A 13180-nucleotide genomic window follows, 5' to 3' on the forward strand; every position below is an offset into this window, starting at 1 on the left:
ATCTAGATGGTGTTCCAACCCGAGACTCGTTCTGGAGGCTGTTCACAATTCCAAAGATTGCATTTATGTGCCTTATTTTGACCTCATTGACCTCATGTATTGGCTTTCTGGATCCCACTTTGTCCATTTTTGTCATAGAAAAGGTAAGCCACAATGTACCTGCAACCCCATTTGCCCTTGTCCCTTGTCTCTTCTGTTCATCCACTAGACAAGCCGCTAGACCTCCTCAGAAGTCATAAGAATTACAGCTGTCCACTGTGAATCCCTACCTCTTGTAGTAGAGGAGGATGACCACCGACAATTTGTGTATCTGTGCTGAATATTTGCTTCCTGACTTTTAAGGATTTAGGATAATTTGGAATTGATCTTTTACCCTATTTTGTTTCTTCCGTCTTTTATGTATAATTGCAATCTACTCACATTGCAATGCTAAATTAAGTAAGCTTGTTCAGGGACTCCATTTCCTAGCAGCTCCTCGTCACCATCTCTGAGCATTCTTCTTGTCTCTGCATCTAAAAGAGACCAGTTACATAAATGTTGTATATAGGTGTGCTACCTGTTCAGGCTTGATAATGCACAGTAACCATCAGCCCAAGATGCTGCCTAAGCTGTTTATCATCCAGGGTTTGGAGGTAGCCAACGAGGCACTGTCTGGTCCTAGGTATACCGAAGAACCACCATATTACACTGCACAGTTTGTGAGATTGCATGATGTACTTAGGTCAACATTTAAGGATGTAGCCACGATTTTCAAACATCTTTTGAAGGAAAGGTTAATGACTGGTATTCTTCATTACCCTTAATGTTAGCCTTCCATGTCTCATGATTAGGGATAAAATTAGGGTAATGAAGATCACTGGTAAGTAATGGATTCATTGCCTATCATTTGCCCTACTAATCTCAAACCCAACTAAAATGAGGATTCAACAAGAGCACACTTGGTCCAAGAGAGGGCTTAGAAACAGAACCATGTTGTATTAAGTGATGTAATTGTTGACTTGATCACTACTAAAATCAAACTTTTCTGCTGACTTTTAGATTAAATCCAATTAATAATGATTGACAAATGTTTGTGGTGATGCCTATGTTGCAGCCCCACATATTTATTGCAGAAATGTTCCACCTGCATCTGAACATGGGGATGAAATGGGTCTTGTAGGTCTGTCCTGTACATATTCCGGGGGATCTTCACCCGCTGTATTTTATAGGATTGATTTACTGCCTTCTACTGAATGTAGGTGTTGAGACCTTCCTACCCTTGAAGTTTAGTTCCTATATTCCCAATAGGCTCTGCGCATTGGAATATTATATCCTATAGATATGACATAGGACTTAGGTCAGGAGGTCTCTATCGAATAATCTAAACTCAATTGTGAGTGCCAGCTAGCTCAGAGGTCACTAGAAACTTTCTCAAATTCACAAGAAGGGATTAGTTTCTGACAACTGCATAAATATGACAACTTTGTTTCCCTAGGACTGGAATAACTATCTTCAGAGTCATGGAAACAATAGATAAGTATTTCACTCAGTTAATCGTGCATGCTTCATTTCTACCGAGTTTTCAGAGAAATAGTGAGATGGTCTTTTTCAATGAAAGGTTTATTGAACAGTCTTCTTTCTCATGCAAGAGAGGTGAACTGCTACAATCGGTACACAGATTGTAAAGTATAATGCGTACAGCGAGAATAGTATTATAAAATAATACTGTAATAGCATTGTATGGTTTATAAGCCATATAAAAATACATACATAAATAACACAGGCTAAAATACTTAAATGGTGCTTCTAAAATACGCCTACCCCAATGTACCTAACCTAGGTCTAGTATGAGGGAAGAAGTAAGTATGGTCTTTAGCATAGGTTTAGTTTTTGCCAAGAATCTACCAAAGGTTTCTCTAGGTTCTAATCAGCTCCATACGTTAGAATGAAGAGGGTCCGGTATCTCTGTCTTGGTACTTGATTATCCAACACCCCGGAAGGGGAGTCAGAAACACTGGAGCTGGATTTCTCAGCAGAGGAGGGCAGCTTCCTGACCAGTGTGTCAGCTGGAGAGTCGGCTTCCTTCGGCACATGATGTAGTGAGCTAAGTGGAGCAAGTAGGTTGTAGAACTGCTCCGAACCACCGTGCTTTGCCATAGCAAGTGAAGGTATATTTATACCTTGAAGGTGTTTGGGAATGCCATGTTTGATCTAAAGTTGGGTATATGAGAGTCATGAATGAACCCCTAAGGAATAGATGTTCATTGTAAAACTAGCTGAGTTCTTGGAGAAATCAATATTCAAGCAAGGGGAAGTCCCTAACGGCTTAAGCTGGTTTTCCAAGAAATCGTTGTGACGTTTGGTGAACGGATGGAAGGAGCCATGCCTGTATTTGGGTTGCATGGGCTATGCCTAAAAAGGGCTTGATTTCTATGCCTACATAAGGGCAACGGGAATTGTACCTATATAAGGGCACAAATCGGGAAAATTCATTCGGAATCTAAAGCGCCATTCAACACCCACTCCACTTTTTTATGTAGGACTTCTACTAAATATTAAGCTCTAAACATGAATAAACATATCTAAATACTATTTATACAACAAGTGCTTAAAACCCACCCAAAGTACATAAAAATGCAATGGTACTGGTTGTACATGAAAGGAGCATTTCGGTGTACGCATTTAAGCAGTGTTTCATTCTAAGCATATAGTTGACATTTGAAAAAATGCTATCTGAATGAATCATGAAAAAACATTTAAGAAATGGCTCGTAAATACAGAAAAAAAGGTGATGAAACCATTTCATGTCATACTACATATAACTGTTCAGATGAGGACAAGGTCAAATATTGTCTCCGGAAGTTTTTTCAAAGAATTCCAGTTCTCTATGAATAGTTCTACTTTAAGCAGATTACTTTGTGCCACAAAATGAAAAATACAAATTTGGAAAAATTAATATTCATAGGAAAAAAGAGTCCCAAAGTTAGGACTTCATTTTGAAAAATGAAGGTCAAATTCAAAGTCTCTCAGAACACTGTGTGTCAAATCAAAAGTCAGTGTTATTGTTTGGAGAAAACATTAAATCTTCTAAGTCTGTAAAAAAGTTGTCTACCATTGTAGGCGAAAGTTGGATTACCTTGTTAGGAAGATCAACCGCACATAGGTGTGAAGCATCGCCGTCAGCATTGGTCCCATTAGCAATGTTCGTAGTGGATGATACCTGTGTGCCTCTTTCCTGTCGTACCTCACAGTCAGCATTTTGCATCTGTGAGATCTCAATGAATGCAGTCATCAGAATTGGTAGCCACTGGGGACAACACAGTGCATGGGCCGTTACTGGTTCAAGCGACTGTTGGGTGTGCATTCCTCTCCACATAGCAGTCAGCGCAGAACAGGTAAGATGCAATCTTGCCAAATTGGTCTGAATGAAAGAAACCATGTGGTATTCAATTCTCTTAGACGAGGTAGTCCCAAAATGTGGACAATGCGCTCAAGACACTTTATCACCAGTAGAGTTGTCTCCATGGTGAACTGGGTGTCGCTTGTGGATTGACTTGCCTTATCGCAGCAGTAGGAGCAAAAATAGTATCCCTGCAGCGAGTCCCAAAACAACAGGCAATCCGCTAAACACAAAGTACACGAAGTTTGCAAATATTCCTAGGACTGCTTCAAAAGGTGCTAACAGTTCAGAAAATACTGTCTTAAATACATGTACAATACCACTCGTATTAGACATGTTTAAGAATTAACATTTCTGATAAATGTATAGGGTAATTTGTAGTTAAGAGGGCATGTATCTCTGTAGAAGTCCTTGGGACTTGCAGATCATAGGTTTCTTTGGCCGAGGTCAGTGGCACATTTTCTGTAAAATAATGGCTTTCATTCTGCTTAAAGTATCAATTCGTATAGAAGAGATGTTCAGCGAAGGCCATAACGGCGACTCCTGGTCTGTTTTTGTTTTTGGAAACAATACTTGCATACAGCAAGTGACCCTGGCTGACACAGTTACTAGATAGGGTACACCTGGCAACATGCCAAAGCAGCTGTGATCGTTCAACATGAAGTAACTTCCATTAGAAAGTTGTCCAAAAATTCTCCGAAGCTGGTGAACCTTGCAGGTGGCAGGATAAGTTGGTAGAGGAACAATCGCAGGCCCCGTGTAAAATAATACCCTGACAAAGGAGGCAACAGCTTAGTGTGTTTTCATAGTTTTTCCCTCTTAGAAACACTTCACGACCCCCACTTCAACATCCGTAAGTGTACGGTAACTCCTAGGATGTCTTGATGTATTCTTTACCCAACCTTTCATATGTGCCTGCTGGTATGTGTTTTAGGCAATACTGAAAATGGAAAATTGTAACAGGCAGAGTGATTGTTCCTTGTATTATCCATTCTGTGGCTGTTTTTTCAGCAACAGTAAATGGCAATCTTTCCAGTTTTTCAATGCTCAGCACTGTATAGTCTGCTCCCCTCTGTGCCAGTTTGATCTGTTTATCAGTGAGATTGAATTCTGAAAACAGTGTCGTAGTATTGATTAAACGCCGAGGCACAGAGCCTGAACGTAGGTTTTGTAACGTCCAGCCTAATAGCATGCTAGAACGTAATTGCGAATGACTATGTTGCAACATGACCAAGTCCTGTTCCATGATGTCTATGACAGAGGATACTATGCTGTCCAAATAATATATCCTGGATGACAGAGTAGTTAACCCATTGTCAACTACAGAGAGAGTTTTCTCTAAATTATTACAATCAATTTTGCGTATTCTTTCTGCAGTCTCTGCTTGCGTAATCTTCCATGCTTCATTATAAGCAGCATAGATACCGGCATATATAAAACATTTATGACACTGTGTTCTTGGTTCTAGCAAGAATTCCATAAGATTAGCGCCATCTTTAATTAAAGATAAGTGTTGTTCTACATCCTTGAGTGTAGATATATGTAACCATTCAAGGCACAGTTTCCCTACACTGTATGTTGTTACTATTCCAGGATGCTGTCTCTGAACATATCTTGGATCTGGCCTAGTGAATGTGAACCCCCGTGTTTTATTCAGGAATCTATCTTGACAGTTGTTTGTGACTGTGGCCAGATTAACCATTTTTTCCAATCTGGATCTGTTCTGTTGTGAAACAAAATAATGTGTACGTCGACCTCCTCCTCTGAAAGTGTTATCACTAACAGGTGTAGGTGTAGGTATGGATGGATTGTTTAAGTCTTCCATCTTGGCTAACCCAAGACAAGATGTCTGTTGGACAGTGTCATTCAAAAATATAATTTGCGGGGGAGGAGCTTCGCGCGTATCAAAGATGGACGCGTGAGCACAGGGCTCCCGAGACCCTTTCCGCCTCCCGCATCTATCCTGCAATGTATCCTGATTTGGACGACGGGTACTTTTCGCTGATGCCCTGCTGATATAAAAACTTTTTCAAAAAATCGATTTGGCCGCCGGGAACCGGACTTACTGCACTTTGAAACTTGCGGCCTATACCAAAGACCATCCACGGGCTTGAGTCCCCGAGGTACCCAGGTGGCAATTGAACAACAACGTCTGGTGTGACACATCCATTGCCCCTGTGGTACTTTCTGTTTCGCTCTTGGTCATTGTTGACGGTGACTTGCTGCTGGCACGGCTGACCTGATTCTGCAGCCAGTCCTACGCTTGCTTTCGATCCTCGCCCTCTAGCCTCTACAGACTTGCCGCGAGGGGAATCATTCTGACCAGATCCCAAAGGTTCCATCAGAGCTCGTCGCCCATCATGGTGGGCAGGGCGTATATGTTCCGCCCGGTTTACAGTCCACTACATTTACTGATTTGGGTAGGGTGGTCCTAGGCTTCCCTGACGGCATGTTGGTCCTGGGTGGCGATTTTAATTCAGTTGTCAGTGGGGATGAAGATTGTAGCCCCCCTAGACTCCTCCCCGCATCGCAGCTATGGCTGGGGAATTTTTTGGACATGTTGGGTCTAGCGGATTGTTGGAGGCAACTGCACTCTGGGCAACTCCAGTATACCTTTTGCTCGGGAGCTCATGGGAGTCTCTCAAGACTCGATTATATCCTTGTACCAGCGGTGCAGACGGTCTCTGTAAGGGAAATCAAGCATTTAGCTAGGGGAATCTCTGACCACTCCCCACTCTGGCTCACTATTGACGTACAGCTGGGGGCCGGGGGTCGGATTGCCCCGATCAACCACTGGCACCTTCGTAACCCCAAAATTAGAACGGAGGTGGTTAAGTGTATGGATTACTACTTTGCTGAGAATGAGGGGTCGGTGTCCTTCCCTGTCTCCTTGTGGGAGGCTTATAAAACTGTGATCCCTGGTCAGACTCTATCCTTGATTGCTAGCGAGAGGAAGTGCAAAAATGAGGAAGTGGTGGGCTTGGAAAATGAAATCACTGGGTTGGAGGAACAGATGGAGTCTGGGGCTACACCTAAGGGACTACATTCTTTGGCCCTTAAGCAGTCTGAATATAGAGCTCTGGTGACTGACGCGGCCAAGGCAATGAATCGTGAGCAACATGGGCGTTTGTATGATGTTGGTGACAAGGCGGGAAAGTTGATTGCTTGGCTAGACAAAAGAGATAGATTGATCCGGGTGGTGCCTGTCGCTGAAAAAGTGGATGGTACGCGAGTGGTGGACCCGGTTGAGATAGTTGAGGTCTTTGCCCAGCATTTTCAGAAGGTTTATGCGTCGGTATCAGATAGGCCGGAAGAAGACTCGCACTTGTTGCTTTGGGATATCGCGTTGCCTAGCCTGTCGGAATCGGACAAGGAGCTTATGGAGGCGGAATTCTCCACCGATGAAGTAGCACTCGCTATCCGCTCACTTCGCTCGGGGAAGGCCTCAGGTCCGAATGGCATACCAGTCAAGCTGTACAAGCTGTGCCCTGACAAAATGGCGCTGCATCTTCGTCGGATGTTTTTGGCATCGCGAGATCTCGGGTCCCTTCCCCGGGACCAGAGGCTGGCGTCAATTGTGGTCATCCATAAAGATGGCAAGCCCCGTGAACACTGTTCGTCGTATCGGCCGGTCTCGCTTTTGAATGTGGAACCCAAGATCCTGGCAAAGCTTTTGGCAAACCGGCTGACTGCGGTGATCAGTGACGTGCTACATCCGGACCAATCTGGCTTCATTCCCCATCGAAACACCGTGCTCAATCTTCGCCGTCTTCATGGCGTCTTAGCAAGGGCGGGGTCTCTTGATGAGCCGGCCATCTTGGTTTCACTTGATGCCTCGATGGCCTTCGACACAGTGGAATGTCTGTGGGCAGCCCTTGCTAAGTTTGGTTTTGGCCCTAAGTTCATTGGGTGGGTCAGACTTCTGAATGAGCGACCGCTGGCTCAGGTGGTGGTCAATGGCAGGGCCTCGGAACCCTTTGTTCACGGTCGCGGCACGAGGCATGGGTGCCCTTTGTCGCCACTTCTTTTTGCGCTTGCACTTTAACCCCTCGCCGCATGGCTTCGCTGGGAACCTTCGCTCAAGGGCATTCGATGGTCCCCTGACTTCGAGGATCGTATATCGCTATACGCCGACGACATATTGTTGTACCTTACCTCTCCCCGTAAGTCACTGGGTGTCCTATTTGACGTCTTGAGTTCCTTTGGTAAAAATTCCGGTTTAGTCATTAATTGGGCCAAGTCCTGTATCTACCCTCTCACAGTAGAATTACCTTCTCTGCCTCGTGTTTGCCCGGTACCCATTTCTAGTGTTGGCTTTTAGTACTTGGGGATCTACATTTCATTGGACCCCACAGTGCGCTATGAGCGGAATTTACTACCTACGCTTGCCCGGCTCAGGTCGGATGTTGCGGCGTGGTGTGGTTTGTCGTTGTCCCCCTTGGGAAGAGCGGCCCTGTTCAAGATGATGTCTCTCCCCCGATTCTTGTATGCCATCCAAAACACGCTTGATCTGGTACCGGCTAGCTATTTCCGTGAAATTGAGGGCCTTCAGAGGAAGCTGGTGTGGGGCGGGCGACCTCGCATAGCATTGGCAAAATTGACTTTGCCCTGGTATGACGGTGGTATAGCGTTGCCTGATATTAAATGCTATTACTGGGCATCCCAACTGTGCGCTGTTAACCATGCCATGTACGGTCCTGTTCCGAATCCCGCATTTGAGATGGATAGATGGCAGCTGCCCGGGGGTGACTATAATAGAGCGCTCTATTCCAGAGCCGCCAGGAAGAACCTGACGGACCCCACTGGGGTGGTGGTACGAGTATGGGGTAGTACAAATGCGGCTACGGGGTGGACGGACAGGCTGACTAGAGCGACCCCCCTATATGCTGCGGAGAGACTGGGTGGTCTATGGACGACGAAGGGATTCGATAGATGGGACCTTATTGGCATCAGTAAAGTGGGCGATCTCTGGGCCAAGAACAGAGTTAAGACTTTTGATGAACTTAAACAGGAATATAAATTGAGTGATAGGGAATTTTTCCGATATCTCCAAGTTCGCCACGCACTTGAGTCGGTTTTCCAGCCGGTGCTACGATCCCGGAGTCTTCTGCCCTGGAAGATAGAGTGCTTGACGGGTACGTCCCTGATACCACTATCTCTCTCATCTATAAAAAACTCATCAATGACAGTTCGGACCTCCTTGTGCAGCTTCGGGGTGCCTGGACTGGTGATGGACTGGAATTGGACGATGAAGACTGGCAGGCTGCGGTATCCTCTCCTAAAGAGGTCGCTATTCCGGCGCGTCTCCGACTGGTGCAACTGAAGATTCTGCACCACGTCTATGTCACGGGTCCACGTTTGATAACTATGGGTTATTCTGCGGATGGGCTGTGTAGGCGTGGTTGTTATATGCTTGCTACCTTCCTTCACATTATATGGGAATGTCTGGAGGTAGTGGTTTTCTGGAATCGAGTGCATGCGGTGATGGGTGAGGTGACGGGTGTTGAGTTATTGCCTGAGGCCAGACGCTGCTTGTTGAACATTTGGGAGCCGAATGATTGCACTGTTGCTCAGACTCAATGGGTCACGCTGGGCAACATGATTGCGAAAAGAGACATTGCTCAATTATGGGATCTCAGAGGGCACCATCAGTCTTCACTTGGAAAAAAAACATGGACTGGTGCATGGTTAGAGAAATAATCGTATATATCTCCCATGGTAGGCCCAAGAAATGGGGAAGGATATGGGGTCAATGGAATTCATACCGAGGAGAGATCTGCACTTCCCCCTTTACTGAAGCTCCCCACATTCCTCAATTCCCTTGACTGTGCGTTCCGGTTTCTTAGCTTCCCGTTGTATGTGATGTATTGTTTTTCTCTCGGCCCCCCCCCTCTCCAGGATCTCTCCTCCTCCACAGTATTCGTTTGTCTCCCCCTGCCGTATGAGACAGTCATTACATTGCATGGTTCCGCCTCAACTCTTTTTTCTGTTTCAATTTTTGTTATTTATAAAATATAAAATGTGAAACATTTTATTTATCCTCTTTCTGCCACGAGTTCTCCATTATATCGTGCCTTTTCGCTGCCGGGCCCTCGGGTTGTCGGCTGATGAGCTGTGTATTCTTGTGCTACTGGTATTGCGTATTACTGACCAGCCTCCGTGGTTGTAGGTCTGTAACTGTATTCCATTTTTACAAAATAAAGTTTAAAAAAAAAAAAAAAAAAAAAATATATATAATTTGCTCTGGGATGATGCAGGCTCTAAATAAAGCTTCTATCCCCTGTACTTGCCAATCTTCTGTGCCCCAGACAGTTTTTGTCTCAATGTTGTCTTTCCAAAAGCCGAAACCTAGTGAAGACAGCTGAGCATAAAAGGCTGCAGAATAAATTTGCTTGGTATTTGTCAACATACTTTTCATTCCTGTCTTATTAAAATGTTTAAAGTAAAATGATTCTGGATTGGAAATATTAAAACCTGAAAAGTATGGAAATTTTCCCAAAAAGGGTTTTGAGCTACCCTTTGGTGGTGTAGGACAATGTTCCCATTGGTTACACATCAATACATTTCTAGGGTTTGCAGATGTGTGCAAGAAATGATGACCATAGGGATTATAGCAATACTTTTGTTCATAATCTGATGAACCTTCTAAGTATTCATGATTTGTAAATACAGCAGACATTTCTAAGTCTGACATCATATTATTAACAGTCTAGAAGTCCCAATCATCAGAAAAGGTACTAGATGAAACAAAGGCTTTTAAGGAAATTTTGAACTGGTGTGGAATCTTTAACAGCTCCACAGGGCCAAAAAATTTCATAATCAGTTCTGTCCCAAGCTATACCCCCTGGTATAGGAACGGCTGCGATGTTCACTGAGGACAAGTCTCTTTGTTCACGATTAAATGATTTGTGTGGCTTGAGTAGTAAGTTGATGTTCTTACTTGCTGTGTCCTTTTGAACACATCATCCATTTATTAGCAATCTTCAATCCATGGTGAAACCAGATAAGTCTTTTCCAAGTGATAAAAAAGGTCTGTTGCTTGTTGTTTCAAAGTTCTTTTTACTGGAGTTGTTTCAAGTTCGCTGGGATCCTCGGAAAACGTATTAAAGTTAATGAAATAGCCTGAGGCAGTTCTGTCAATTGTTGGGATTGCATCAGGATTAGTTGAAATCTCTGGAACCACTTGATCACTTGATATATTTGTGCAGTCTGATGCTACTTCGTTGTAGACAGGTGTTTCTTGATGAACTGTTATTTGGGTCTCAAGAGGTACAAGTTCCATAGCTTTGTTGCATAGACCTTCATTTTGCACTGCAGATTCTTCAAAGGTGATGACTCTCTCAGTTTGAACCTCTTTGATAGTAGCCAGAGCTGGGCATCTGCTACATTGGCGGAATCCACTTAGCCTACTGCTTATGATTGGCCACATGATGTGGGTTGACCAGGTCGATTGACACAAACCTGTTCTCCTTTCTACCAGCGAGGGGCGGCAGTAATACTGTTCTTGATCTGTGGATTGCTAGGACAGGTACTGGTTGTCTGTAAGAAGGCCCAAATTCCTTCTTGTCCAATTGAAAGAATGTTATCAATAACTAGAGACCCAAGACAAATACCTGTTTCCGAAATGATTTCCCAAAAGGGTAGAAAGCACCAGGCCAAACCTCAAAACAATACGATTTCAGAGGAAGCCCCGAAAGGGAACTAAAACTACCCTAAATACCAATAAAACACCCTGTATAGAGATCGATGATAGCACCCAACAGTTTCACCAAGCCCAACATCCAAAACAGTCTCAAGAATTAAACTCAAACCATCAACATGGAGAGACAGCCAGTAAACAAAGTGGCTTCTCGGAGACATCCAAATCTTTACTGAATACATTACGGTCAACAATAAGTGCGTTTAACATGCAAAATGACAAGATGGACATCCAAAAAGATCTGATGAACATCATAGCAACACAAATTGCAGGGATCAATTCGAAATTGGAGAACATGAACAATTTTATTTCAAGAGCCCAGGCAAAATATTCTGCCCAGTGTGCATGTAGTTCTATAATTGACAAATTAAGTTTGTTGCCCACACTCCTTGAACAAATAATCCAAATTAATAAACCTACTCTGGGGGTGAAGGAAAAAAATAAGTTAAAAGAAAATGAACCAATAAAACCAAATACAGAAAACAAGCAAGTTCTCTCAAGCCCAGAGCCCCGAGAAGATGAAAAAACAGACAAGCAGGTATGGACAAACAACATTCATCAAAAACTATCACGCAAACAAAAACAACGCAACAGGAAAGCACGCAACAAAACGTCCCTGCCGTCAGAGCAGCATACAACAAAGATCTATCCAATGTTCTGCCTACCAAAGTCCGGTAACATAACATCTGTCTCGGTTACTTCAGTAGACGACTTTACTCCTAACTCTACCAGCTCAGAATTGGTAGAACAGGATAAACAAGCTGACAGAAAAGGTGACATCAAACATGGGCCAACTAAAAAGGCTTCCCAAGCAGGGAACCTAACTGGTACCCAACAAACAACAAAGCCCATCCGCCTTAAACTTCCAAAGACCAAAAGAGGGCAATGCAAACAAACTATCAAAGAGGACACAAGAAGTCACGACCAACAAGGAACATCGACTACCAGCTCTTTAGCTCACAACAGCCTTGTAGAAAAAGGCCAAGGGAACAAAGTTGGAAAAACCAAGGTGACTCTAAAATAGAAATTGATCATGGCACCAAGAAAGAACTCGCAGAAGGACAGCAAGAACCAAGAAAGGCCCTCGACAAACAAGAAATCTCAAATACGGGGAAACAAAAGTGCGGTGTTAGCATGATAGATGTCGAGAAAAATGACATCCCAAAACCCCAAATGGCCAGTTTTGGTGGAACCATTGGAACGGTGGAAAATCATAGGAACCCACAAGTGATACACGAAGAAGACACAACCCAAAGACATACGGTCCAGGAAGCAGGTCGACGGGTGGATGTTCTCCAGGTCGAACACCCTGCAGTGGATTTTAAGTCCCAACAAGAGAACATAAAAGTTGAGATTATAGACAACAAAAAGCAAATTAAAGTTGGAAACAAGGTAGAAGACCTAACGCCATGGCTAGGCCCCTTTAACACTCCAACAGAAAGGCAACTACTGTTAATTCCAGAATATGATTCCAAAGGCCTCCACGATATATTGAATAGGGGGAACATACCGAAATTAACAGCAAACATACCATCGTTAAAACACTTGACCACTGTGAACCTACTGGGAGTAGAATTTATAGGACTGGAACACCAAAAAAGCAAGGAGATGACACTGACAACCTGGCTAACTGTAGAAGACGCTCAGCATATTTTGGACTCTAAAGCACAATTCGAAGCTTGAGGAATTAGACTGCTAAAACCAGAGGCTCCACGCTATCCTGGCCCCCTGAATAACAGTCTCAAACCCGGCAACGGAAATGGTCAATGGCGAGAAGACACCACGCCGAACAACCAAACATTCCTTAAAGGGGCAATTGGTGGCTCCCTCCCCACAATACAGAAAAGGGAACCACAGACAGTCCCGGTAAACAGAAGAGATAGGGCAAAGGACAACTGGAGCTGGCTGCCAGCAGTGCTAAATTCGAAATCATGGCACTGACCAACGGGAAACACCCAAGCAACTCAAGACCCATGCAACATACAGATGCTTTTGTGGAACATCGCCGGGGCAAAAAAATGGTTGGAGAATGGAGCTCACCCCAAAAAATGGGAAAATTACGGCATAATAGCTCTGCAAGAAACTTGGGCACTAGAAGCCCT

The 13180-nt window shown here is 44.0% G+C and overlaps 1 protein-coding gene across 2 annotated transcripts in view; it reads left to right on the forward strand.

Annotated features, from left to right (window-relative positions):
• The window catches only part of LOC147708819 (MFS-type transporter SLC18B1-like), an 886944-nt gene that overhangs the window by 364739 nt on the left and 509025 nt on the right, over nucleotides 1-13180 (forward strand). For both annotated transcript variants that reach the window (XM_086925398.1, XM_086925399.1), the window contains exon 7: nucleotides 7-143. In XM_086925398.1, coding sequence (XP_086781524.1) covers nucleotides 7-143 — 137 coding nt within the window. The remainder of the gene's footprint in view (nucleotides 1-6; nucleotides 144-13180) is intronic.

The sequence above is a fragment of the Lissotriton vulgaris genome, chromosome 6, assembly GCF_964263255.1.
Source record: "Lissotriton vulgaris chromosome 6, aLisVul1.2, whole genome shotgun sequence".
NCBI classification, from domain to species: Eukaryota; Metazoa; Chordata; class Amphibia; order Caudata; family Salamandridae; genus Lissotriton; species Lissotriton vulgaris.